The sequence below is a fragment of the Entelurus aequoreus genome, linkage group LG06 (genome assembly GCF_033978785.1).
Source record: "Entelurus aequoreus isolate RoL-2023_Sb linkage group LG06, RoL_Eaeq_v1.1, whole genome shotgun sequence".
Lineage (NCBI taxonomy): Eukaryota > Metazoa > Chordata > Actinopteri > Syngnathiformes > Syngnathidae > Entelurus > Entelurus aequoreus.
The window spans coordinates 7187883-7213900 of NC_084736.1; the positions used below are offsets into that span (position 1 = coordinate 7187883).

The 26018-nt window shown below is 39.4% G+C and overlaps 1 protein-coding gene across 1 annotated transcript in view; it reads right to left on the reverse strand.

The window, feature by feature from the left end:
- Nucleotides 1–1940: 1940 nt before the first annotated feature.
- The window catches only part of xab2 (XPA binding protein 2), a 24804-nt gene continuing 726 nt past the window's right edge, over nt 1941–26018 (reverse strand). Inside the window, exons 2-19 of the mRNA XM_062049362.1 lie at nt 21210–21358; nt 20971–21094; nt 20677–20874; nt 20468–20602; nt 20215–20379; nt 17548–17692; nt 17309–17460; nt 17110–17229; nt 16899–17030; nt 16679–16810; nt 13379–13492; nt 13135–13297; nt 12871–13061; nt 6041–6163; nt 5793–5964; nt 5592–5718; nt 2148–2254; nt 1941–2054 (exon numbers count right to left, since the gene is read on the reverse strand). Coding sequence (XP_061905346.1) covers nt 1993–2054; nt 2148–2254; nt 5592–5718; nt 5793–5964; nt 6041–6163; nt 12871–13061; nt 13135–13297; nt 13379–13492; nt 16679–16810; nt 16899–17030; nt 17110–17229; nt 17309–17460; nt 17548–17692; nt 20215–20379; nt 20468–20602; nt 20677–20874; nt 20971–21094; nt 21210–21358 — 2511 coding nt within the window. The 3' untranslated portion in view covers nt 1941–1992. The remainder of the gene's footprint in view (nt 2055–2147; nt 2255–5591; nt 5719–5792; nt 5965–6040; nt 6164–12870; nt 13062–13134; nt 13298–13378; nt 13493–16678; nt 16811–16898; nt 17031–17109; nt 17230–17308; nt 17461–17547; nt 17693–20214; nt 20380–20467; nt 20603–20676; nt 20875–20970; nt 21095–21209; nt 21359–26018) is intronic.

Sequence of the window (26018 nt, forward strand, 5' to 3'; positions counted from 1 at the left end):
GACTCTCACACTATTATGTTAGATCCACTATGGACTGGACTCTCACACTATTATGTTAGATCCACTATGGACTGGACTCTCACACTATTATGTTGGATCCACTATGGACTGGACTCTCACTATTATGTTAGATCCACTACGAGCGGACTCTCACTATTATGTTAAATCCACTATGGACTGGACTCTCACACTATTATGTTATATGGACTGGACTCTCACACTATTATGTTAGATCCACTATGGACTGGACTCTCACTATTATGTTAGATCCACTATGGACTGGACTCTCACTATTATGTTAGATCCACCACGGACTGGACTCTCACTATTATGTTAGATCCACTATGGACTGGACTCTCACACTATTATGTTAGATCCACTATGGACTGGACTCTCACACTATTATGTTAGATCCACTATGGACTGGACTCTCACACTATTATGTTGGATCCACTATGGACTGGACTCTCACTATTATGTTAGATCCACTATGGACTGGACTCTCACACTATTATGTTAGATCCACTATGGACTGGACTCTCACTATTATGTCAGATCCACTATGGACTGGACTCTCACACTATTATGTTAGATCCACTATGGACTGGACTCTCACACTATTATGTTAGATCCACTATGGACTGGACTCTCACACTATTATGTTAGATCCACTATGGACTGGACTCTCACACTATTATGTTAGATCCACTATGGACTGGACTCTCACACTATTATGTTAGATCCACTATGGACTGGACTCTCACTATTATGTCAGATCCACTATGGACTGGACTCTCACACTATTATGTTAGATCCACTATGGACTGGACTCTCACTATTATGTCAGATCCACTATGGACTGGACTCTCACACTATTATGTTAGATCCACTATGGACTGGACTCTCACTATTATGTTAGATCCACTATGGACTGGACTCTCACACTATTATGTTGGATCCACTATGGACTGGACTCTCACTATTATGTCAGATCCACTATGGACTGGACTCTCACACTATTATGTCAGATCCACTATGGACTGGACTCTCACACTATTATGTTAGATCCACTATGGACTGGACTCTCACTATTATGTTAGATCCACTATGGACTGGACTCTCACAATATTATGTTAGATCCACTATGGACTGGACTCTCACTATTATGTTAAATCCACTATGGACTGGACTCTCTCACTATTATGTTAGATCCAGTATGGACTGGACTCTCACACTATTATGTTAGATCCACTATGGACTGGACTCTCACAATATTGTGTTAAATCCACTATGGACTGGACTCTCTCACTATTATGTTAGATCCACTATGGACTGGACTCTCACAATATTGTGTTAGATCCACTATGGACTGGACTCTCACTAAATGTTAGATCTACTACGGACTGGACTCTCACTATTATGTTAAATCCACTATGGACTGGACTTTCACAATATTATGTTAGACCCACTATGGACTGGACTCTCACTGTTATGTTAGATCCACTATGGACTGGACTTTCACACTATTATGTTAGATCCACTATGGACTGGACTCACACTATCATGTTAGATCCACTATGGACTGGACTTTCTCACTATTATGTTAGATCCACTATGGACTGGACTTTCACAATATTATGTTAGATCCACTATGGACTGGACTTTCACAATATTATGTCAGACCCACTCGACGTCCATTGCATCCGGTCTACCCTAGGGGGGGTGGAGGGGGTTACCCACATCTCTGCGGTCCTCTCCAAGGTTTCTCATTCTCATTCTCATCGAGGTCCCACTGGGTTGTGAGTTTTTCCTTGCCCTGATGTGGGATCTGAACCAAGCATGTCGTTGTGGCTTGTGCAGCCCTTTGAGACACTTGTGATTTAGGGCTATATAAATAAACATTGATTGATTGATTGATTGATTGATTGATTGATTGATTGATTGAACTCTGTATATTTATTGATAAAAGGGAGGACTGCATGGTGTAATGGTTCAATCCTCTTTCAGGCCTCCATAGACCGCAGTGGGCACACTCTTCTGTTCCAAGCGCACCTCTTTAAGAGGGGGTAAAAAAGAGGGAAATACTGTTAGCATGTTGTCATTGAAGCAATACAGTTGCAACAGACTGGTGAGCTGCGTCTGCACACCTTCCGGGCCTTGATTCTCATCATCTTCATCGTCGTCGTCTATGTCGATCTCGTCTGGATTGGCCTGTTTGGCCAGCTCGGCCAACTCAGTGCGAGACGTGTCGCTCCTGCACAGGACCATACAGATGTGAGTTCATACATGTCACATACACTATATTGTAGGGGTGTGACGGTACACAAACATTCCGGTTCGGTACATACCTCGGTTTAGAGGTCACGGTTCGGTTCATTTTCGGTACAGTAAGAAAACAACAAAATATAAATTTTTGGGTTATTTATTTACCAAATTTGCAAAATCTTCCACCAAAAATATTTTTCTTAGTGGAATATTTGATGTGAAGTAATGGGAACCTTGGATAGGTCAATAATTCATAATAACATTGATTTTGATTCAATATTATGTTTTGAGCAATGACAGTTTGAAAGAAAAAAAAACAGCTTTGTTTTATTAGTCAACATTGCAACTTTTTCTAAATTACATTTCACCTTTAAGCTTTTTTATTTCACTTTTGTTATGTTTTTGTTTATTTTAGTAGTATTTTCAGAATGTGCCGTGGGCCTTTAAAACATTAGCTGTAGGCCGCAAATGGCACACTTTTGACACCCCTGCTATAGATAATAAAAAATTAAATGTGATAAATCTATGGATAAAAAGCAGAGCCTGGCGACGCATGCGCGTTTATCATAACTCTCTCTCTCTCTCTCTCTGCCCCTCCCTCACCAATGCTGCTGCCACCACAATGTGTTTTGTTTCTAACCCCTTCTTAACCCTGGACGTACATTGAAAATACATGCAACCCTAACTCAAAATGCCGGACATTTGAGGCATTTAAGAAACTCCGCCCTGACAGCTCCGCAAAAGAGGACATGTCCGGTGAAAAGAGCTGCTAGCATGCCATGTAGTGAAGTGAAGTGAATTATATTTATATAGCGCTTTTCTCTAGTGACTCAAAGCGATTTACATAGTGAAACCCAATATCTAAGTTACATTTAAACCAGTGTGGGTGGCACTGGGAGCAGGTGGGTAAAGTGTCTTGCCCAAGGACACAACGGCAGTGACTAGGATGGCGGAAGCGGGGATCGAACCTGCAACCCTCAAGTTGCTGGCACGGCCGCTCTACCAACCGAGCTATACCGGCCTCGGTGTTATTGTTTACACAACGTGCGTTACGCTACTTAATATGTCCGTGTGGAAACTCGTTCGGTTATTAAAATTACATTTACATTTGTCGGTACACCTCCGAACCGAACCGGAACCCCCCTACCGAAATGGTTCAATACAAATACACGTACCATTACACCCCTAGGTAAAACCAATTAAAACAATAAATACAAATCTAAATTTAAAAACACAGAGGACCACACAACTCAGGTAGTGTTAAAAAGCCACGCAACCAGTGTTTCCCACACATTCATTTATTTGTGGCGGCCCGCCACGAAAGAATTATGTCCGCCACAAATAAAAAAAATAAAAAAATTTTTTTTTTTTTTTTTTGTCCTGTCCAGCTTCTCAGGCAAATCATATAGTTGATGTAGATGCCCATATAGGCTGTTCAGATTTACTTTACAAAAGAGAAGTGTAGGATACTTCTCTTGTTGCCTTATTTGTATTTGACCACAACTGTTTTCTGTTTATTTGTTACTGACTGTGGCAGGACACCTCTGCCTCTGTTTCACTTTATGTTGCTGGTAAAAAAATATGGTTGAAGTAGTAGGCTAAAGTTAAATTATTTAGTATGCACTAATTAAAGGGGCAGAGCTTTAAGGGACATTTTAGCTTTTATATTTTATAAGATATATTTTTTGTAAGAGCCACAATTAATAAATATATTTCAGTGAATGACTTATTGTTCAAATCTGTATATAAATATGTACATAAAGTTTTGTAATTATATTGTAAAATGGATGGATGGATGGACGTTTAAAACAAAACTGTTGTTATTAATTAGTAAGTATACATTTTTTTAGCCTTTTTAGAGAAAATCATATCGTTGTAGTAAATTATGCAAATTACTCGATGATGTCATGGTGACCACGCCCATAGCCACGCCCCCACCGGTATCTTGGCAGTTTATGGGAAACACTGCGCAACCCTAACTCAAAATGCCGGACATTTGAGGCATTTAAGAAACTCCGCCCTGACAGCTCCGCCAAAGAGGACATGTCTGGTGAAAAGAGGACGTACGGTCAGTCTATCGTAGCCCGTTAGCTGCTAGCACGCCGTGTGTTGTGCCTCGGTGTGCATTGTTTACACAACGTGCGTTACGCTACTTAATATGTCCGTGTGGAAACTCGTTCGGTACACCTCCGAACCGAACCGCCCCGTACCGAAACGGTTCAATACAAATACACGTACCGTTACACCCCTACCCTCATTATTTACTTTTTACTTTTTTAATTCTATCTCAATTCTGTACACTGCTGCTGGAATTTTAATTTTCCTGAGGGAACTCTCCTGAAGGAATCAATAAAGTACTATCTATCTATCTATCTATCTATCTATCTATCTATCTATCTATCTATCTATCTATCTATCTATCTATCTATCTATCTATCTATCTATCTATCTATCTATCAAAAATCAAAACATTTCAAAGCGAGACTGAAGTTTATGCATGTTTTAAATAAAAGTAACGTCAATAGATTTTTAAAACCTTTCAAAATCGTATTTAAGACCTTTTATGAGATTTTAGGATCATTTTAGATAGAGATGTCCGATAATATCGGCCGGCCGATATTATCGGCCGATAAATGCTTTAAAATTAAATATCGGAAATTATCTGTATCGTTTTTTTTATTATCGGTATCGTTTTTTTAATTTTTATTAAATCAACATAAAAAACACAAGATACACTTACAATTAGTGCACCAACCCAAAAAACCTCCCTCCCCCATTTACACTCATTCACACAAAAGGGTTATTAATATTGTGGTTCCTACATTATATATCAATATATATCAATACAGTCTGCAAGGGATACAGTCCGTAAGCACACATGATTGTGCGTGCTGCTGCTCCACTAATAGTACTAACCTTTAACAGTTAATTTAACTAATTTTCATTAATTACTAGTTTCTATGTAACTGATTTTATATTGTTTTACTTTCTTTTTTATTCAAGAAAATGTTTTTAATCTATTTATCTTATTTTATTTTATTAATTTTTAAAAAAAAAGGACCTTATCTTCACCATACCTGGTTGTCCAAATTAGGCATAATAATGTGTTAATTCCACAACTGTATATATCAGTATCGGTATCGGTTGATATCGGTATCGGTAATTAAAGAGTTGGACAATATCGGCAAAAAGCCATTATCGGACATCCATAATTTTAGACATTTTAAGGCCTTAAATTCAAATGATTGGATTTAAGGCTTTTTTAGACTTTTTAAGACCCCGCGGATACCCTGAAATTCATTGCTGGGGGGAAAAAAAAGACAAACCTGACGAAAAGAATCTTTTCTTTTGGCTTGGGTTTGTCCTGCTCAGCCTCTGCGGCAAGCTGCTGGGCTTTCTGCTCCAACATTTTCATGTCATCAATGCCCAGCTGGCCTGGAGCAAGATCTGAAACTGGACAAACACACACAAAAAAATGGTAAAGAGTGAAAATTCTACGGCATATTTTTAAAGGAGAAGTGTCTTACTGGTCCCGGTGGAGCTGGTGGTGGCCTTCAGCATCTGAGACGACATGAAGTTGACCTGAGTGTTGTAGGTGGCCTGGACGCTGCGCTTGATTCGAAGCATCTCTCGGATCGTGTCTTCGTTTCCGTGGCGGATCTCAAATTCCTTCCAGGCCTGCCAGAACACAGCTGTGACCTGACGTAACAAAAAGGAAATGAATACACATGGTTGGTGAAATATAACGTGACACTGCTGCTGCTGCTGCTCTTACCCTGGGGTCACAGATCTGAGAGCAGAAGGAATAGATCGCTCTGGCACGATCAATTTCACCCAATTTGCTCTCCATGTCAGCGAATCGCAAGCACATGTCCCTGGCATGCTCATCAGGAAGGACCTTGATGAATACAAACATGAACTTTATTCATTACACCGAGTATCGTAATAATATTTTGAGAAACTGAGCAGAAAAACATAGTTGCTCGATCACACTGTTTGGACAAAGAGAGTCACCACTTTGATTGAACTAATACGGGGGTCAGCAACCCGCGGCTCTTTAGTGCCGCCCTGGAGCATTTTTTAAAAAGGATTAAAAATGGATAAAGATGGGGAAAATTATTATTTTTTGTTTCAGTATGTTTTTTGTTTGAGGACAAACATGACAAAAACCTTCCTAATTGTTACAAAGCCCACTGTTTAATATGTTCACTGATGAGAGTATTTGGTGAACATCGTTTTGTCCAACTAATTTCGGCTGTTCTCGAACTCACCACTGTGTGGACTGTGACGCAACCGTTTGTTTACATGTGAAATCTTCCACTCCTTCCTTGTCTCATTTTGTCCACTAAAAGTTTAACGCACAGATGTGCGCTTTGCTGATGTTATTGACTTGTTGGAGTGCTAATCAGGCATATTTGGCCAGTGCATGACTGCAAGCTAATCAATGCTAACATGCTATTTGTACATATTGTATCATTATGCCTCATTTGTAAGTATATTTGAGCTCATTCAATATCCTTCACTTTTATCCTCTTTGTATATAATTTAGTTTTGCATGTCTCATGACCAGTGTTGGGACTAAAGCGTTACAAAGTAACGCGTTATTTTCGGCAGTAACTAGTAGTCTAACGCGTTATTTTTTATATTCAGTAACTAACTCATTTACCGTTACTACATGATGCGTTACTGCGTTATTTTTTATGTCGTATCAGCTAGAAACAGAAGATCTGAATGTGTTTTATTGGAGAGTTGCTGTGTTGTCCTTTTGATTCTTCCTGTGTCACAAGGGAGAGAAGAGGCGCGGTGTGTATGGGGCGGGTCTGTGTTTACTAACAAGACATCATGGCGGAGCCGAAGCCGAGTTTCTTAACATGGAGATATTCTCACTACTTTTCATTTGTCGAGCACAAAGAAAATAACATTTTAGTTAAATGTAAGTTGTGTCTTGGAGCAAAGATCCCATCTACTTGCCCAAAACAGCAATTAAAATCTGCTGAAACAGCTACAAAAGCAACATGCTTCGACGAAGCTAGTAAAGAGAGACACAGACTCCGATGCCACTTCACCTCCACTTAAGGATTTTAACGGAGGGACTGCTAGCCAGGACAACATTGATAGAACCATGCTAGAAGACATGCAGGCTATTTCTACAGTGGAGTCACCCGATTTCAGGCAGCTAATTAGCATGATACCGGCGTCAAACAGCAAATGGCACGGAAAACGTTTTCCACGTACCTGGACAGTGAGGACATAAAAATGGAAAGCAAGCTAAACTAAAGTAACTAGTAACTGTAACTACTTACTGGTTTTCAGTAACTAACCCAACACTGCTCATGACACATTATCTGTATGTAACATTGGCTGCATTTCAGATAGTTGTCTATGTACCATGTTGTTACAGATCACAGCTTGCCAAAGATTGTAATAAATCTATTAAAAGAAGACAGCCTGCCGTTTCATTTAACTTAGACACACACACATCTACACCTTTGGCCATTCTAAGCCAGTCATTTCCAGGAGTTCTCACCCTCTGAGTAGCCTCTGATTTACTAATGGTTTCTAATGTTGTAAAAATGTGTAGAATAAATACCAAATTTCAGCATTTCTGTCAACGAAGATTTGCCTCAGCCTGCGACACATACAGTAGTTATTTTGATAGTAGGCTATTAGAGCTAATATAGACACTTACGTCATGTTGCCTTCATTATAACACTTATATAAAACTTTTAAAGTCATTTTGATAGTAGGCTATTATAGCTAATATAGACACTTACATCATGTGTTGCCTTCATTATAACACTTATATAAAACTTTTAAAGTAATTTTGATAGTAGGCTAATATAGCTAATATAGACACTTACATCATGTGTTGCCTTCATTATAAGACTTATATACGGCTTTTCATTTTTTGCGGCTCCAGACAGATTAGTATTTTTGCTCCAATATGGCTCTTTCAACGTTTTGGGTTGCCCACCCCTGAACTAAGCAAATAAGCTCAGGCTCGCTGCTGTAGGTTAGGTATAGTTCCAGCACTGGTATGTGTCCAAAGAATGAGGTCAGCTGACTACTTTAATACTACATACTGATGTCTTCCCTGACGGGACATCCAACAAAATATTTAGTGTGTGATCCTTTTGTTGTCCAGGCAGTGTAAATAATCATATGTGACCCGTGCTGGCAAAATGAGTCGGAATATGCACAGGCTAATTTTGACCTACAGGCAAATCAGTGAAAAAAATTGATCTTGGTTGAAATTGAGATTTTCACAAAAATGAGTCCATAAAGCCACAATCTAGCGATCCCAATCATCGAAATAGCAAGAGAACATCTTAAATCACCTTTATTTGAAGGTTTTGTACGAGGTATGTCTTCAGAAATTAGTCCTTTGTGTTAAAATTCCTTGAGAAAATCAAGTGTTTTCAACGCTCACTCGCGGCAATAAGGGGGAATCCCCCTACCCATATTTGGTATCATTGTGACGCCAAGTTTACCTACTTTCTAAAAATGAGCATGGAATTCCCGATGACGCCATTCTGAACTAATAGAATTCGAGTTTTTAAACCTGTCCCGACGTAAACAAATCCGGCTTGTTGCTAACCGGTCGCTGTGAGGCGTACCCTCATTGGTTGAATCACCCCGCGCGGTGCATTGTGGTATCATGGCAGCGCCCTGATGAAGATCTGTTGTGTAGGACTAGATGTTACAATCCCCTAATGCATACTTGAGACACCTATGCGACTTAGTGGGATGGTCAAGTGAGTGAAGGCATCCTCTGGGTTATCAAGTGGGCGCCCCCCATCCTCAGTGTTTCGCTGATAGGCCCACGACACCTCCAGAGGGTTCAGCAGTGAGTCCCAGCGTCCCAGGATCACTCCCTAGATGGCATCACTCACTTGAAAGCCCAGGTGGAGTCCCTTCGCTTGACCCACAGCCACTGACTCCCCTTTTCAGCAGCTTTTGAGAGGTCTTTCACTGCCTGTCGATGGGCCTTCCCTCGCACTCCCATTTCCCTGAGGAGCCTGGATGTTGAGGTGGCCACGAATCCTCTGCAGCCTACTTCCACTGGGCGTACCCTCGCTTTCCAGCCTTGTTGTTGCGCATCGGCTGCAAGCTCAGTGTACCTCAACTTCTTGCGCTCGTAGGCCTCCTCCATTGCACTCTCCCAGGGCACCGTGAGCTCTATGATGTACACGAGCCTGAGCGAAGCTGACCACAGAACAAGATCTGGCCGCAGGTTGGTGGACGCAATCTCACCTGGGAAGCAGAGTCTCTGGCCCAGGTCTGCCAGCAGTCTCCAGTCCCGTGCCCCGCCTAGCTGTCCAGTGTCTGGTCTTGTGGGGGTGAGGTTGGCTTGACCCTCGCCCTCCCGGACAAATGTTGTTGCTTGCCAACGGGATGACGAAGGAGGAAGGGCATTGACACTTGTCCGTCGACTTTCCAGCACTGCTGCAAGACACTTTAGCACCTGGTTGTGCCGCCAGGTGTAACGGCCTTGGGTGAGGCTGGTCTTGCAGCCCACCAGGATGTGCTTCAGTGTTGCTGGACTCGGACACAGAGGGCATGTGGGGTCTTCACCATACCACTGGCTGAGGTTTTTTGGAGAAGGCAGGACATCGTAGGCAGCCCTGATGGTAAAGCTTGCCCTGAATGCCTCCATCTCCCACAGCTCTTTCCAGGAGATCTTCCTCTTCTCTACTCCTTCCCATGTCATCCACTGCCCTTGTTTTGCCTGCGCCACAGCTTGTGCGCACCTTCTTGCTTCCTCTTCCCGACGTATCTCCTGGACCACCAGCTTGCGTCTCTGAGATGGAGTGGCCTTGCTCCAGGCTGGTGTATTGGCCCCAAGGCCAAGACCACTCCTCCCCTGCAATACTCGGCCCACAATGTCTCTGTGCCTGAGTGCTGCTTTAGCCTGCTCAGTTGCAGCCAGTGGGGTCCACTTCCTCCCAGTAGCCAGAATGGGGGCAGCTTGGGCTACAAATGGATCACTCGAATCCAGTAGCATCATCTCCAGTCTGACTTTGGCGCACTTGAACTCCTCTGAGAGACTGGAAATGGGCAGTTCTAACATTCCTTTGCCGTAGAGTCCAATACTGCTGAGGCACCTGGGAAGGCCAAGCCACTTCCTTGCATATGAGCTAACCAGTCTCTCCAGCTTTTCCACCTTAGAGAGCGGGACTTCATAGAGGGTTAGTGGCCACAATAGGCGTGGAAGTAGTCCATACTGCATGCACCAGAGCTTCAGCTTGCCAGGAAGCAGGGTTCTGTCGATGTTCTCCAGGCCGTTGGCTACCTCCTTCCTGAGCTGATCTACCTGCTCTTTGTCTTTGAGGGAGGCATCATACCAACGACCTAGGGACTTCACAGGCTTCTCGGAGACTGTTGGAATAGGTTCCTCACCAATGTGAAAGCGGTGGTGTGACAGTTTCCCCTTGTCAATAGAGATGCTTCTGGACTTGCTTGGCTTGATCTTCATGCGAGCCAGCTCGATGTTTTCTTGGAGCTTTCTCAGAAGCCGTACAGTGCAAGCCTTGGTTGTGGTGAGTGTTGTGAGGTCATCCATGTAGGCTCTGACAGGCGGCAGCCTCAGGCCAGGTCTTATTAGCTGTCCCCCAACCACCCATCGCGATGCCCGGATGATCACCTCCATGGCCATGGTGAAGGCCAGCGGGGAGATGGTGCAGCCGGCCATGATTCCCACCTCCAGGTGTTGCCATGCTGTGGTGTACTCGGCAGTTGTCACGCATAGCTGGACGTCCTGGAAGTAGGCCTTGACAAGGGTTGTGAGAGCTGCTGGGACCCTGAAGTAGTCGAAAGCTGTCCACAGGAGGTTGTGAGGGACTGAGCCAAAGGCATTGGCGAGATCCAGGAAAACCACATAAAGGTCTGTTCTCTCCTTCTTGGCAACCTGGATCTGATGCCAGATGACACTTGTATGCTCCATGCAACCGGGGAAGCCTGAGATGCCTGCTTTCTGGATTGATGTGTCAATCAGGTTGTTTCTTTGCAGATATCCTGCCAGCCTATGAGCAACCACGCTGAAGAATATTTTTCCCTCGACATTTAGAAGGCTGATCTGGCGGAATTGGCCGATTTCTGATGAGTCCTTTTCCTTGGGGATAAGGATTCCACCGGCTCTTCGCCAGGAAGTTGGTATCTCCTTCTTTTGCCACACGACTCTCATCAGCTTCCAGAGGAAGCGCAGGACATCTGGTGCGTTTTTGTAGAGCCTGTATGGAACTCCGTTGGGACCTGGAGCTGATGCGGCCCTTGCTCTACGCACGGTTTTGTCTACTTCACTCCATCTGGGTAGGCTGATGTCTAGATCGTGCTCTGGTGGATTGACTGGTGGCATGTCAGGTGGGAGTGTAACCTCTTCATGGTGTCGGTCGTCTGTGCTGGATTTTTGCAGATGTTCTTCCAGGTTGGCCTTTGACACTGAGAGACTTCCAGACTTCTCCTTTGTGAACAGACTCTTCACAAATTTGAAGGGGTCTTTGTAGAAGCGTGTTCTTGTTTGCTCCTTCCTTCTGCGCTTCCTCAGAAGGTTTTCCGCTCTCCTCAGTGTTGCAAGCCTACTCTGGATCTCTCCCTGCAGCAGGTTTATGCCCTCCTTCTCCTCCTCTGTGGCCTTCCTCCATTGCTTCTTCAGCTGTCTCCTCTCCTTGACTAGGCGGTCTATTTCTGTCTGTCTTCTGGACTTAGTGGGGATTGATGGAGCAGATCGTTTTCCTTCGACCACCCCAAACCGTTCCACTCCATAGGCATAGATTAGATCCCCCATTCTCTCCAACTTCTTCATGGCGGTGCCTCTGATCCCTTCTATGATGTTGCAGAGATCAGTGTTGACCTCCTTCCACAGTGTCCCGTCGCAGGATTTTGGCCACTTGACAAATGGCCTTCGTCCCCGGATCTTCTTTTCCGTTGCAGGTCGTAGTGGGTTGGGTTCAGGTTGTTCTCCCGTGCCTAGTTCTTACACACAGTAATTCGAGCGGAATATTTGGTGAAAAAAGGTGATTTTCGAACATTTAATTATTATTTTTGTGGATAAGTTAGACAGTTTTACATTCCGTAATGGATTTAGAAGGTGGAGAGGGTACACAGGCGGTTGCAAGTGCGCTAAATTCACTGCAGTCGGCGAATCTTCTTAGTGCTGCTGGTCAGGAATATTACGGACAGCTGACAAACTGACCAGTGAACAAAAAAACTGTGACATAACAGTGTTGAAATTTTTGTACATAACCGTTTTCAATAGAGTTGAATATATATTTTTCCTTTAGACATGGGATTTGACTTTAATTGAACCAATTTTGGTGTTGCTACAAGGACTTTTAAGGTATGGTTGCTATGGAGTTTTGTTTTGGAACATTCTGTTCTGGAACAGTAAACTTTAAGCTGGTTTTTCTCAAAACGGACCCTCAAACTTGGTCGACTTCAATCGGATGTAACTCGGTCATTTTCTGTCCGATTCCAACCAGCCATATATCATTTTGAAGGTCTTTAGATGGAGAATGTGTAAATAACAATAAGTCTTTTTTTAAAATTTCCTAATTGTGACTCATTTTGCCAGCACAGGTCACATATTACAGTAGAATCATTTAGTACCTCAATAGCCTTCTGGTAAATAGCCCTGGTGTATGTGACACCGTATATTTCAGCTGCTCTCTTGATGTAAATATTGAACATTTGGTGTCTCTCATCCGTGTCTACTGCCTGCGTCGCTCTCTCGTAAACCGCCATGGCGTGCCGTGCCAATCCGTACTCCTCCTCCAGCTTGGCGTACAGCAGGTAAATTGCTGCAAAGCAATGGGCAAATGTACAAATAAGCATGATAGAACACAATGCCACTTTTAAAAAAGGGTAACTCACTCTTAGCGAATTTAGCGGGACAGCCATCAAGGGCTTGCTCGAACAAATCTCTGGCTCTCTCCAGCTTCTTGCCTCCATATCGATCTATGAACTTGGTAAGGTAGGTGTTCCAGATGTCGTAAACGTTTGGCCACTTGAAGAGCGCGATCCCGCGCTCGTACGCCTAGAAAGAAAGCCAATGCATTCACGTGGGAGGCCTTGAGAATATTGGAGTGGGAAAAACATATACAAATAATGGTTTTACTTTGAAGCTCTCTTCAAAGTAGTTGTGCTCTTCGAGGAACATGGCGTAGTTGATGACGATCTGTGGTGTGGCAATGCGCAGGTCAATGATGCGGTCGTACACTGCTTTTGTAGACTGCAGGCAAAAGAGAAGCAGGGAAAAATTACTATGATTTTTAATCATTTACTGTAAGGTATGTCCAAAGTGAGGCCCAAGACTTGCTGCCGACGGGTTTGTTTTTTTATTAGCCTGTGGCACATCGTAAAAATAAAAAAATAAATAAATATATATATATATATATATATATATATATATATATATATATATATATCAAATACTACTAATACTAATAACTATTAATAACATAAAGCTTTGTCTTCAAATACCGTCATGCTTGAAGTTTGCAGCTTCTATTGCAGATTTTTAGGGGTGTTAATGTTTATAAGCATATCCTACGTATTTTTGGCCGAAATCACAGGTGTCAAACTCAAGACCCAGGGTGCCAAATTTAGTCTGCCACATCCTTTTATATGAGGACCGCAAAAAGCCTGAAAATAATTTGTGTCAATTTAACAAACCCTTCATAAAAAAAAAAATCTATCCTATCCTATCCTTCTTACTAAATAAACCGTCGGTACGGAACGTATTCAGACCCCTTTACATTTTTCATTGCAGCCATTTGCTAAAATCAAATAAGTTCGTTTTTTTTCTCATTAATGTACACTCAGCACCCCATCTTGACAGAATTTTTTGCAAAAAAAAAAATCACAGTATTCAGACCTTTTGCTCAATACTTTGTTGATGCACCTTTGGCAGCAATTACAGCCTCAATTTTATTTGAATAAGATGGCACACCTATCTTTAGGCAGTTTGGCCCATTCCTCTTTGCAGCACCTCTCAAGCTTAATCAAGTTGGAGGGGAATCATTGGTTTTCATTCAGGATCTTTGACAGCATTTTCAAGCATGAACTGTCAAATTGAACTAAAAAGATCAAGTTGTAATGGCTACTACATGAGACCAAACTGACCAGCACACTATTCAGTATCGTGGCCACGGATTGGCTCAGCCTAAGGCAGCCTTTCTATATTACATTAAATGGAAAAAAAATGGGGCGATATATTTTTTGTTGTAATATGGTTTCTGTGGGAGGACAAACACGACACAAACCTTCCTAATTGTTAGAAAGCCCACTGTTTAATAGGTTTGTGTTTCACTGATGACAGTATTTGGCGAACGCCGTTTTGTCCTACTAATTTAAGCTGCCCTTGAACTCACCGTTGTGTGGACTGTGACTCAACAGTTTGTTTACATGTACAACTTTCTCCTAAGCTGCCACAGAAAGACGTGTTGTATGCCACTCTTTTGTCTCATTATGTCCACCAAACGTTTTATACTGTGTGTAAATGCACAAAGGTGAGCTTTGTTGATGTTATTGACTTGTTATGAAGTGCTAATCAGGCATATTTGGTCACTGCATGGCTGCAAGCTAATCGATGCTAACATGCTATTTAGGCTAGCTGCATGTACATAATGCATCATTATGCCTCGTTTGTAGGTATATTTAATTTCCTTTACTTATGTCCTCTGTGTATTTAGTTTATTTTTCTATTTTTCATGACACATTATCCGTATGTAATATTGGCTGCATTTCTGATAGTTGTTTGTGTACCATGTTGTTCCAGACCACAGCAAACGTTCCCCAGCTTCCATTAGAAGAAGACAGCCTGCCGTTTCCTTTAACTTGGACACACACATCTATACCTTTGGCCATTCTAAGACAGTCATTTCCAGGAGTTATCTCACCCCTCTGAGAAGTTTTACTAATGTTTTCCAATGTTGTAAAAATGTGTAGAATAAATTTTACATTTCAACATTTCTATCAACGAAGATTTGCGTCAGCCAGCAACACATAGTCATTTTGATAGTAGGCAAATATAGCTAATTAGCCACTTAGATCACGTGTCGCCATCATAACACTTACAGAAGTCTTTTAATTTTTCGCGGCTCCGGACAGATTACTTTTTTGTATATTTGGTCCAATATGGCTCTTTCAACATTTTGGGTTGCCGACCCCTGCTCTAGCTATTTAATTTTTCATTTAAAATAAATAATTCCTACTCCTCTGAAAGTATTTTTCCATGGTCAGGCCAGAACCAATTAACAGCGATAAACAAGGGTTTAGTGTATATAGAACCAATTTTAGCTTCTGGTGGAAAACTTTAAGACAACCCCACAGCATTGATTCTCAAACTTTTTTTCACCTCAGAAAAAACTTGGCTCTCCAAGTACCGCCATAATGACCAACATTAAAATACATTAGCGTAGTAATCCTAAGTATGCATTAAAACTAGGCAGAGGTTTTATTTAACAAATACATTTAATATTTTGGGCCACACTAACGTTACACACATTGAACAACTATATTTAACAGTGTTTCCCATAAACTGCCAAGATACCTATGGGCGTGGCCACCATGACATCATTGAATAATTTGCATAATTTACTAAAATGATATGATTTTCTCTAAAAAAGGCTCAAAAAATGTATACCTACTAATTAATAATAACAATTTTGGTTTAAACGTCCGTCCATCCATCCATCCAATCATTTTACAATATAATTACAACACTTTATGTACATATTTATATACAGATTTGAACAATAAGTTATTCACTGAAATATATTTATTAATTGTGGTTCTTACAAAAAATATATCTTATAAAATATAAAAGCTAAAATGTCTCTTAAAGCTCTGCCCCTTTAATTAGTGCATACTAAATAATTTAACTTTAGCCTACTACTACAACCATATTATTTACCAGCAACATAAAGTGAAACAGAGGCAGAGGTGTCCTGCCACAGTCAGTAACAAATAAACAGGAAACAGTAGTGGTCAAATACAAATAAGGCAACAAGAGAAGTAACCTACACTTCTCTTTTGTAAAGTAAATCTGAACAGCCTATATGGGCATCTACATCAACTATATGATTTGCCTGAGAAGCTGGACAGGACAAAAAAAAATAAAAAAATAAAAAAATATTTGTGGCGGACGTAATTCTTTCGTGGCGGGCCGCCACAAATAAATGAATGTGTGGGAAACACTGTTTAATATTTTTGGCCACACTAACGTAACACACAGTTTAAACAGTAACACTGTGTTTGAATATAGGAAAATAAATAACTGTACTTTAATTAGGGATTCTTCGGCGTACCACTAGATGGAGCTCGCGTACCACAGTTTGAGAATCTTTGCCCCATTGTACTGTACAAAATGGACGTACTGAGGAACAAACACCAACACACGCACACAGATACGTACCATAAAAGTGCCAAGACTTTCTTCCAAGTCTGCCAACATGGACCAGACCTTTAAAGATTTGTAGACTCTGTTTTGGACTGGCTCGGAGGCGTCAAAGTACTCTGCCTTTTTGGATGGGATGGCCGTAGCTTTCTTTAACAATAACAAGTGGTAGGAATGGATATTATTGATTATTTAAATACTTAAAATGACTGAAAATATGAGAAAGGACAGGTCTTACCCTAAGTATCCTCAGTGCCTGCTCGTAATTCTCATGCCGAAGCTCCATCTCTCCATATTCACACCACACTGCGGAGAGGTCATCCACATGCTTGTAATTCACTTTGGTTGCCTTCTCAAATATAGTCCTGGCCTACATAGGAAAATACACATATGCAGTCAAAACGGACACATTTTGACCAAATAGGCCCATTGAAATAATGTACACGTACATCATCCAGCTGCTCATTTTCCTCATAGAATTTAGCAAATTTGACCCAGAGCGTGTGAGGCTTCCCAGTGGCTTTCACTGGATCAACAGTCTGCACTGCCTCTGTGTATGTGTTGATGATCTGCAGGGTGTATGAAAGGCATACTTTCATTCAAACAGATTCCGATAACGCTGTTATTTACGTGCGTAGGACACCTGACCTGCCGTGGAACGCCCTCGTACAGTTTTACACGCTTGTGCCACTCGTGGACGTTGTGGGGGTTTTGTCGCAGAAGCACACTGTTTAGGAGAAGAGGGCGCCGTGCAATCAGCTCCTCGAAGCGGGCGAGCCGAAGCTCCAGGTCGATGTCCTCTGGAGCGGCGAACAACAAACATGAACATGCAAGTGTGACAAAGTCAACGAATAATGTTACCTATTTGTCAATGACACCACACAAACCATCCTCATCCTGGCCAATCTCGGCCGTGGTCTCCATCTTGGCCGCGATCATGCTTTCCTCAAACTGGGCGTAGCTGTCAAAGACTTGAGTGAAATCTCGTACGGTCACCACGGTAAGGATGGCCTCTTCGTACACATCACGGGCCTGACGGATTCAAGAGACAAGGAGTGAGGGCATCCCAAACAAAATTGTGTTTATAGTAGGGCTGGGCTATACGGCCTTTTATGAATATCTCGATATTTTTGGGCCATGTCACGATACACGATATATATCGCAATATTTTGCCTTAGCCTTGAATGAACACTTAATGCATATAATCACAGCAGTATGATGATTCTATGTGTCTACATTAAAACATTCTTCTTCATACTGCATTAATATATGCTCATTTTAAACTTTCATGCAGAGAGGGAAATCACAACTAAGTCAATTTACCAAAACTGTATTTATTAAACATTTACTAAGCAGTGGCCCAAACATTCATATCATTTCAAAACAGAAAGTGCAAGATTGTCAGAGACATTTTAAAACAAGCTATAAGTGCACTTTTGTGCATGATGTCACTAAGATGACCAGAGGTGGGTAGGAACACGCTACATTTACTCCGTTACATCTACTTGAGTAAATTTTGGGATAAATTGTACTTCTAAGAGTAGTTTTAATGAAACATACTTTTACTTTTACTTGAGTATATTTATAGAGAAGAAACGCTACTTTTACTCCGCTCCATTTATCTACATTCAGCTCGCTACTCGCTACTGATTTTTATCGATCTGTTAATGCACGCTTTGTTTGTTTTGGTTTGTCAGACAGACCTTCAAAGTAGGATCTATCGCATGCCTGCGTTTTACCAATCAAATACAGTCACTGGTGAAGTTTGACTCCATTTCACCAATCAAACAGAGCCAGGTGGTCACGTGATTAACTGCACATAAAGTTTCAGCGGCAACAAGCTTAAGCTTACATGAACTCAACATCTAATTTGAGGAAGCACATCGCGGTAAATAGCGTTAGTAGATATTTTGGCTGTCACCATAGGCTGATGTTAGCTTCCTTGCTATGAATCACTGTCAAATGTACATTGTGTGGGGACATTTATTAACGCACTGCAGCCTCATAGAGAGACACACACACACACACACACACACACACACACACACACACACACACACACACACACACACACACACACACACACACACACACACACACACACACACACATGCGTAAAGGCTAACTTGTTATTTTCCTTTGTAATCTCTGCCTACTGAACCTATGGTGCTGTTAAGTTATTGTGGCTCAATTTGCCTTAATTTACTTAATTTTTTATGTATTGTTATTTAATATATTATTGTTTTAGTTGCTTAAGAGATATTCCTGGCTCTGAATTTGTTCACTGCTATTTTTATGTTTTTGTGCATTATTTGTTGCCGTCTTCATTAAATGAACAGGTTACTCATCAGTTACTCAGTACTTGAGTAGTTTTTTCACAACATACTTTTTACTTTTACTCAAGTAAATATTTGGGTGACTACTCCTTACTTTTACTTGAGTAATAAATCTCTAAAGTAACAGTACTCTTACTTGAGATGACATATCAAAACAACACTAAATTAAAGTGCACTTTTTGAACAGAACGCCACTACAATAGTTAAAAACAAATAAAGTGCACTTTCGTGCATGATGTCACACAAGATATTTCAAAAACTGTCATGAAAATGAGCTGCATAATAGGAAATCAAACAATGTATGTCCTTCGTTCTGTGGTAGGTTCCTGCGGACGTTATCTCCTTCTGTTGTTGATTTTTTTTTCATATGATGTTAATCTGGAAATTGTTGCTTCGGCATTTCGTGTGTGTGGCACCGAACGGAGATGTTGACATGCGGAGTTTCAAGCACTCTTCCATTTTCCAGCAGGTGACTTTTCAAATGATGCTACAAATTAGCAGTGCTACTACTTTTTGTAGCAACGCTTTTGCCGCATAATTGTTCAACATATTCCCGCTTGAAGCCAAACCACCGCCAGACGATGTACCCCGTGCTGTTTTTCTTGGGAATGAATTATTCCTCCCTTTGTTACCTTCTCTCTCTCGTGTCACCACTCGCAAAGCACCGTTAGCATCATCCTGTCTAGGAACATAGATTTCTGTTTGAGTCACACTTGACTAACTACACCAGAGCAAGCCCGGTCTCAGGCAATTACAGAGTCTGCTAGTCCGGGTGAGGAGTCAGTTAAGCTAGAACTAGCCAGCGCCAGGCTGGATAATCCCTGCACACATAGCAATTCTCTTAGAAAAATACACAACTCATATAATGTTTGTGATTAATTGATTAGCATCACAGCTAATGTTACCCATGTAGCTACCTCTCTGCTCGGGGAGGGCGTATGACGTTGCACGTGTGTAAGAAGGTGCGCTTGTTTATGTCTCTGTGAGAAGGAGAGACAAGAAAGAGTGGGGAAATGCATGCAGTGTAATGCCCGCAGCTAAAAGCAACTGTGTGAGAACACATACTCGAATATCACGATATAGTCATTTCCTATATCGCACAGAGACAAACCCACGGTATATCGAGTATATCGATATATCGCCCAGCCCTAGTTTATAGACATGAATACAGCATAAAATAGAGTGATAAGCAAAAACTGCAGCTATAGATTTACAAACCTTTTCAAAGACGCCGCTCCTGATGTAATAATCGGCTAGGGAGCACCAAAGTTTGCCGAGCTGGTCTGTGAAGCGGGTGAGCCCACCACGAATGATGGCGCCTACGTTGAGAGAGGTCACCTTATCCGGGTTCTTCGAAATCAGGTCGCATAGTTCGTGCCATAACTGCATCAATAAATAAACAGAATAATGCAACTAAAAGTCTTTCTGATTTTTTTCCCCAATTTCCCAAGGAACGAAAAGGAAAACTTACCTGATAGTTAGATTTGCCTTCTTTGGACACAAAACCTTCATCGTTGACAACAGCTGCTAAACGCACTGCAGCTTCATCCAAGCGGCCGACAGACTTTAAGTATTCAATGTAGTCCTCTGCATTCTCGGGAGAAAGCTGTATAGCACAAAGGGTCATTATTGGCGAGCCTTGCTTCACAGTATGGCAACAGAAAGGTCTGGAGTCCTCACCTTGAGGTACCTGCGGTACACTCGGAGGGCGGTTTCAGGCAGGGGCAGGTTTCGGACAAAGCGGAGATACAGAGGCCAGATGCGGGGATGCTGAGTAACAGGAAGAGCTCGAAGTGCGCGGTCAAACGTTCGCCGACTCCGTGTCATCTTCGACTGCGACACTAAGAACTGGCAATAGTCAATCCATATTCTGGGCATCTGGAGTCAGGAAAGACAGACACATGGTGTTAATTACAAACGCGGTCGGATTTTATCCTTAAGATGAAGAATGTGGTCTGTAAATGTGATGATCACCTTGTGCATGAACACCAGTGCTCTTTCGTGGCAATTGTTGACCTCTTCAAAAACTGGCTCAGTTATACATTTCCCTTTCACTTGTTTCCTTCGCTCCCTTAGGTAATTGTACCACAGTTTATAGCTATAAGGGAATGTAGTTAAATAGTTATAGTTTGGGAGTGCATTTGGATATAAACCCATTCACATAAATTCAAATACACTCATTGACAATCCACATACCTAAATAACACACTTACCTTCCAGGTAGCTCTTTCAGAGCCCGTTCATAGATCATGTTGACGGTGGATTTAGCCCCATTCTGTTTGAACTCCAGGTAACGCATCCAACACTTGACTGAATATGGATTTCTGATGATCTCCTCCTCATACGGGAGATCATCGTCTTCCTGTGAGAACAAGAAATCGAATCACACTTCAAACTCAACTGGATTGACATTCTATTGGTAATGACGCAAGTTAGCCCAAAACGACAATTGCCGCCACAACGATACAATACATTCCAGTGACATGCTGTCAGGGGAGGCAAGTGAGGCAGTGCCTCACCTTGCCACCAGGTGGCTTAACCATGAGATGTTCAAAAACGTAGTAATACAATAAAATATGTTTGAATATTTCTCTTTTAAAGTTAAAGTACCAATGATTGTCACACACACACTAGGTGTGGCAAAATTATTTTCTGCATTTGACCCATCACCCTTGATCACAGTGAGCAGTGAGCAGCAGCGGTGGCCACACCCGGGAATCATTTTTGGTGATTCAACTCCCAATTCCAACCCTTGATGCTGAGTGCCAAGCAGGGAGGTAATGGGTCCCATTGTTATAGTCTTTGGTACGACTCAGCCGGGGTTTGAACTCACAACCTTCCGATCTCAGGACGGACACTCTAACCACTAGGCCACTGAGTAGGTTTTTGAGTATATGTTTTCTATGTGATTTTAGTGTGGTTCCTGTATATTTTGATAATTTTCATGGTCAAAATCCGTGTTTCCCGATCAAAATAACGCGGCAGACGAGAAGTAAATACAGTCTATTATACAGCATTATTCACATGTGAATAAAATAAATACAGTCTATTATACAGCATTATTCACATGTGAATAATATAAATACAGTCTATTATACAGCATTAATCACATGTGAATAATATAAATACAGTCTATTATACAGCATTATTCACATGTGAATAATATAGTCTATTATACAGCATAATTCAGATGTGAATAATATAAATACAGTCTATTATACAGCATTATTCACATGTGAATAATATAAATATAGTCTATTATACAGCACAATTCACATGTGAATAATATAAATACAGTCTATTATACAGCATTGTTCACAGGTGAATAATATAAATACAGCCTATTATACAGCATTATTAACATGTGAATAATATAAATACAGTCTATTATACAGAATTATTCACATGTGAATAAAATATATACAGCACTATATTAATTTATATTATGTGTTGTCAACTTTGTACTTTTTTTTAAAATTATTTTTATTTTTATGTCATTGCCTGAAATAAATAAATGAAAAAAAATAAAATGAAAAATGAAATTCACATGTGAATAATATAAATACAGTCTATCATACAGCATAATTCACATGTAAATAATATAAATACAGTCTATTATACAGCATAATCCACATGTGAATAATATAAATACAGTCTATTATACAGCATATTTCACATGTGAATAATATAAATACAGTCTATTATACAGCATTATTCACATGTGAATAATATAAATACAGTCTATTATACAGCACTATTCACATGTGAATAATATAAATACAGTCTATTATACAGCACAATTCACATGTGAATAATATAAATACAGTCTATTATACAGCATTATTCACAGGTGAATAATATAAATACAGCCTATTATACAGCATTATTAACATGTGAATAATATAAATACAGCCTATTACACAGCATTATTCACATGTGAATAATATAAATACAGCCTATTACACAGCATTATTCACATGTGAATAAAATATGTACAGCACTATATTAATTTATATTATTATGTGTTGTCAACTTTGTACTTTTTTTTTATGTCATTGCCTGAAATAAAAAAAATTAAAAAAAAAGAAAATAAAAATGAAATTCACATGTGAATAATATAAATACAGTCTATTATACAGCATTATTCACATGTGAATAATATAAATACAGTCTATTATACAGCATTATTCACATGTGAATAATATAAATAGTCTATTATACAGCATTATTCACATGTGACTAATATAAATACAGTCTATTATACAGCATAACTCACATGTGAATAATATAAAAACAGTCTATTATACAGCATTATTCACATGTTAATAATATAAATACAGTCTGTTATACAACATTATTCACATGTGAATAATATAAATACAGTCTATTATACAGCATAATTCATATGTGAATAATATAAATACAGTCTATTATACAGCATTATTCACATGTGAATAATATAAATACAGTCTATTATACAGCATAATTCATATGCGAATAATATAAATACAGTCTATTATACAGCATTATTCACATGTGAATAGTATAAATACAGTCTATTATACAGCATTATTCACATGTGAATAATATAAATACAGTCTATTATACAGCATAATTCATATGCGAATAATATAAATACAGTCTATTATACAGCATTATTCACATGTGAATAGTATAAATACAGTCTGTTATACAACATTATTCACATGTGAATAATATAAATACAGTCTATTATACAGCATAATTCATATGTGAATAATATAAATACAGTCTATTATACAGCATTATTCACATGTGAATAATATAAATACAGTCTATTATACAGCATAATTCATATGCGAATAATATAAATACAGTCTATTATACAGCATTATTCACATGTGAATAGTATAAATACAGTCTATTATACAGCATTATTCACATGTGAATAATATAAATACAGTCTATTATACAGCATTATTCACACATGAAGAATATAAATAATAGGGGTGTGGGAAAAAATCGATTCGAATTCGAATCGCGATCCTCACGTTGTGCGATTCAGAATCGATTCTCATTTTTAAAAAATCGATTTTTTTTTAAATAGATTTTTATTTTTTTGCAATCCAATTCCAAAACCAACCCAGCAACACTTAGAACTGCAATAAACAGAGCAATTGAGAGGAGACACAAACACGACACAGAACAAACCAAAAGTAGTGAAACAAAAATGAATATTATCAACAACAGTATCAATATTAGTTACAATTTCAATATAGCAGTGATTAAAAATCCCTCATTGACATTATCATTAGACATTTTTAAAACAAAATAAAAAATGAACACTTGCATCGCATCTCATAAGCTTGACAACACACTGTGTCCAATATTTTCACAAAGATAAAATAAGTCATATTTTTGTTTCATTTAATAGTTAAAACAAATTTACATTATTGCAATCAGTTTCTAAAACATTGTTCTTTACAATTATAGATGCTTTTTACAAAAATCTACTCTGCTTGCATGTCAGCAGACTGGGGTAGATCCTGCTGAAATCCTATGTATTTGAATGAATAGAGAATTGTTTTGAATCACGAAAATATCGTTTTTGAATCGAGAATCGCGTTGAATCGAAAAAAAAAAAAAAGATTTTGAATCGAACCGTGACCCCAAGAATCGATATTGAATCGAATTGTGGGACACCCAAAGATTCGCAGCCCTCATAAATACAGTCTATTATACAGCATTATTCACATGTGAATAATATAAATGCAGTCTATTATACAGCATTATTCACATGTGAATAATATAAATACAGTCTATTATACAGCATTATTCACATGTGAATAATATAGTCTTTTAAACAGCATTATACACATGTGAATAATATAAATACAGCATTATTCACATGTGAATAATATAAATACAGTCTATTATACAGCATAATTCACATGTGAATTGTATAGCCTATTATACAGCATTATTCACGTGTGAATAATATAAATACAGTCTATTATAAAGCATAATTCACATGTGAATAATATAAATACAGCATATTATACAGCATTATTCACATGTGAATAATATAAATACAGTCTATTATACAGCATAATTCATATGTGAATAATATAAATACAGTCTATTATACAGCATAATTCACATGTGAATAATATAAATACAGTCTATTATACAGCATTATTCACATGTGAATAATATAAATACAGTCTATTATACAGCATTATTCACATGTGAATAATATAAATACAGTCTATTATACAGCATTATTCACATGTGAATAATATAAATACAGTCTATTATACAGCATTATTCACATGTGAATAATATAGTCTTTTAAACAGCATTATACACATGTGAATAATATAAATTCAGCATTATTCACATGTGAATAATATAAATACAGTCTATTATACAGCATAATTCACATGTGAATTGTATAGCCTATTATACAGCATTATTCACATGTGAATAATAGAAATACAGTCTATTATACAGCATAATTCACATGTGAATAATATAAATACAGCATATTATACAGCATTATTCACATGTGAATAATATAAATACAATCTATTATACAGCATAATTCATATGTGAATAATATAAATACAGTCTATTATACAGCATAATTCATATGTGAATAATATAAATACAGTCTATTATACAGCATAATTCACATGTGAATAATATAAATACAGTCTATTATACAGAATAATTAATATGTGAATAATATAAATACAGTCTATTATACAGCATAATTCACATGTGAATAACATAAATACAGTCTATTATACAGCATTACTTACATGTGAATAATATAAATACAGTCTATTATACAGCATTATTCCCCTGAGATCGGTAGGTTGTGAGTTGAAACCCCGGCCGAGTCATACCAAAGACTATAACAATGAGACCCATTACCTCCCTGCTTGGCACTCAGCATCAAGGGTTGGAATTGGGGGTTAAATCACCAAAAATGATTCCCGGGAGCGGCACTGCTGCTGCCCACTGCTCCCCTCACCTCC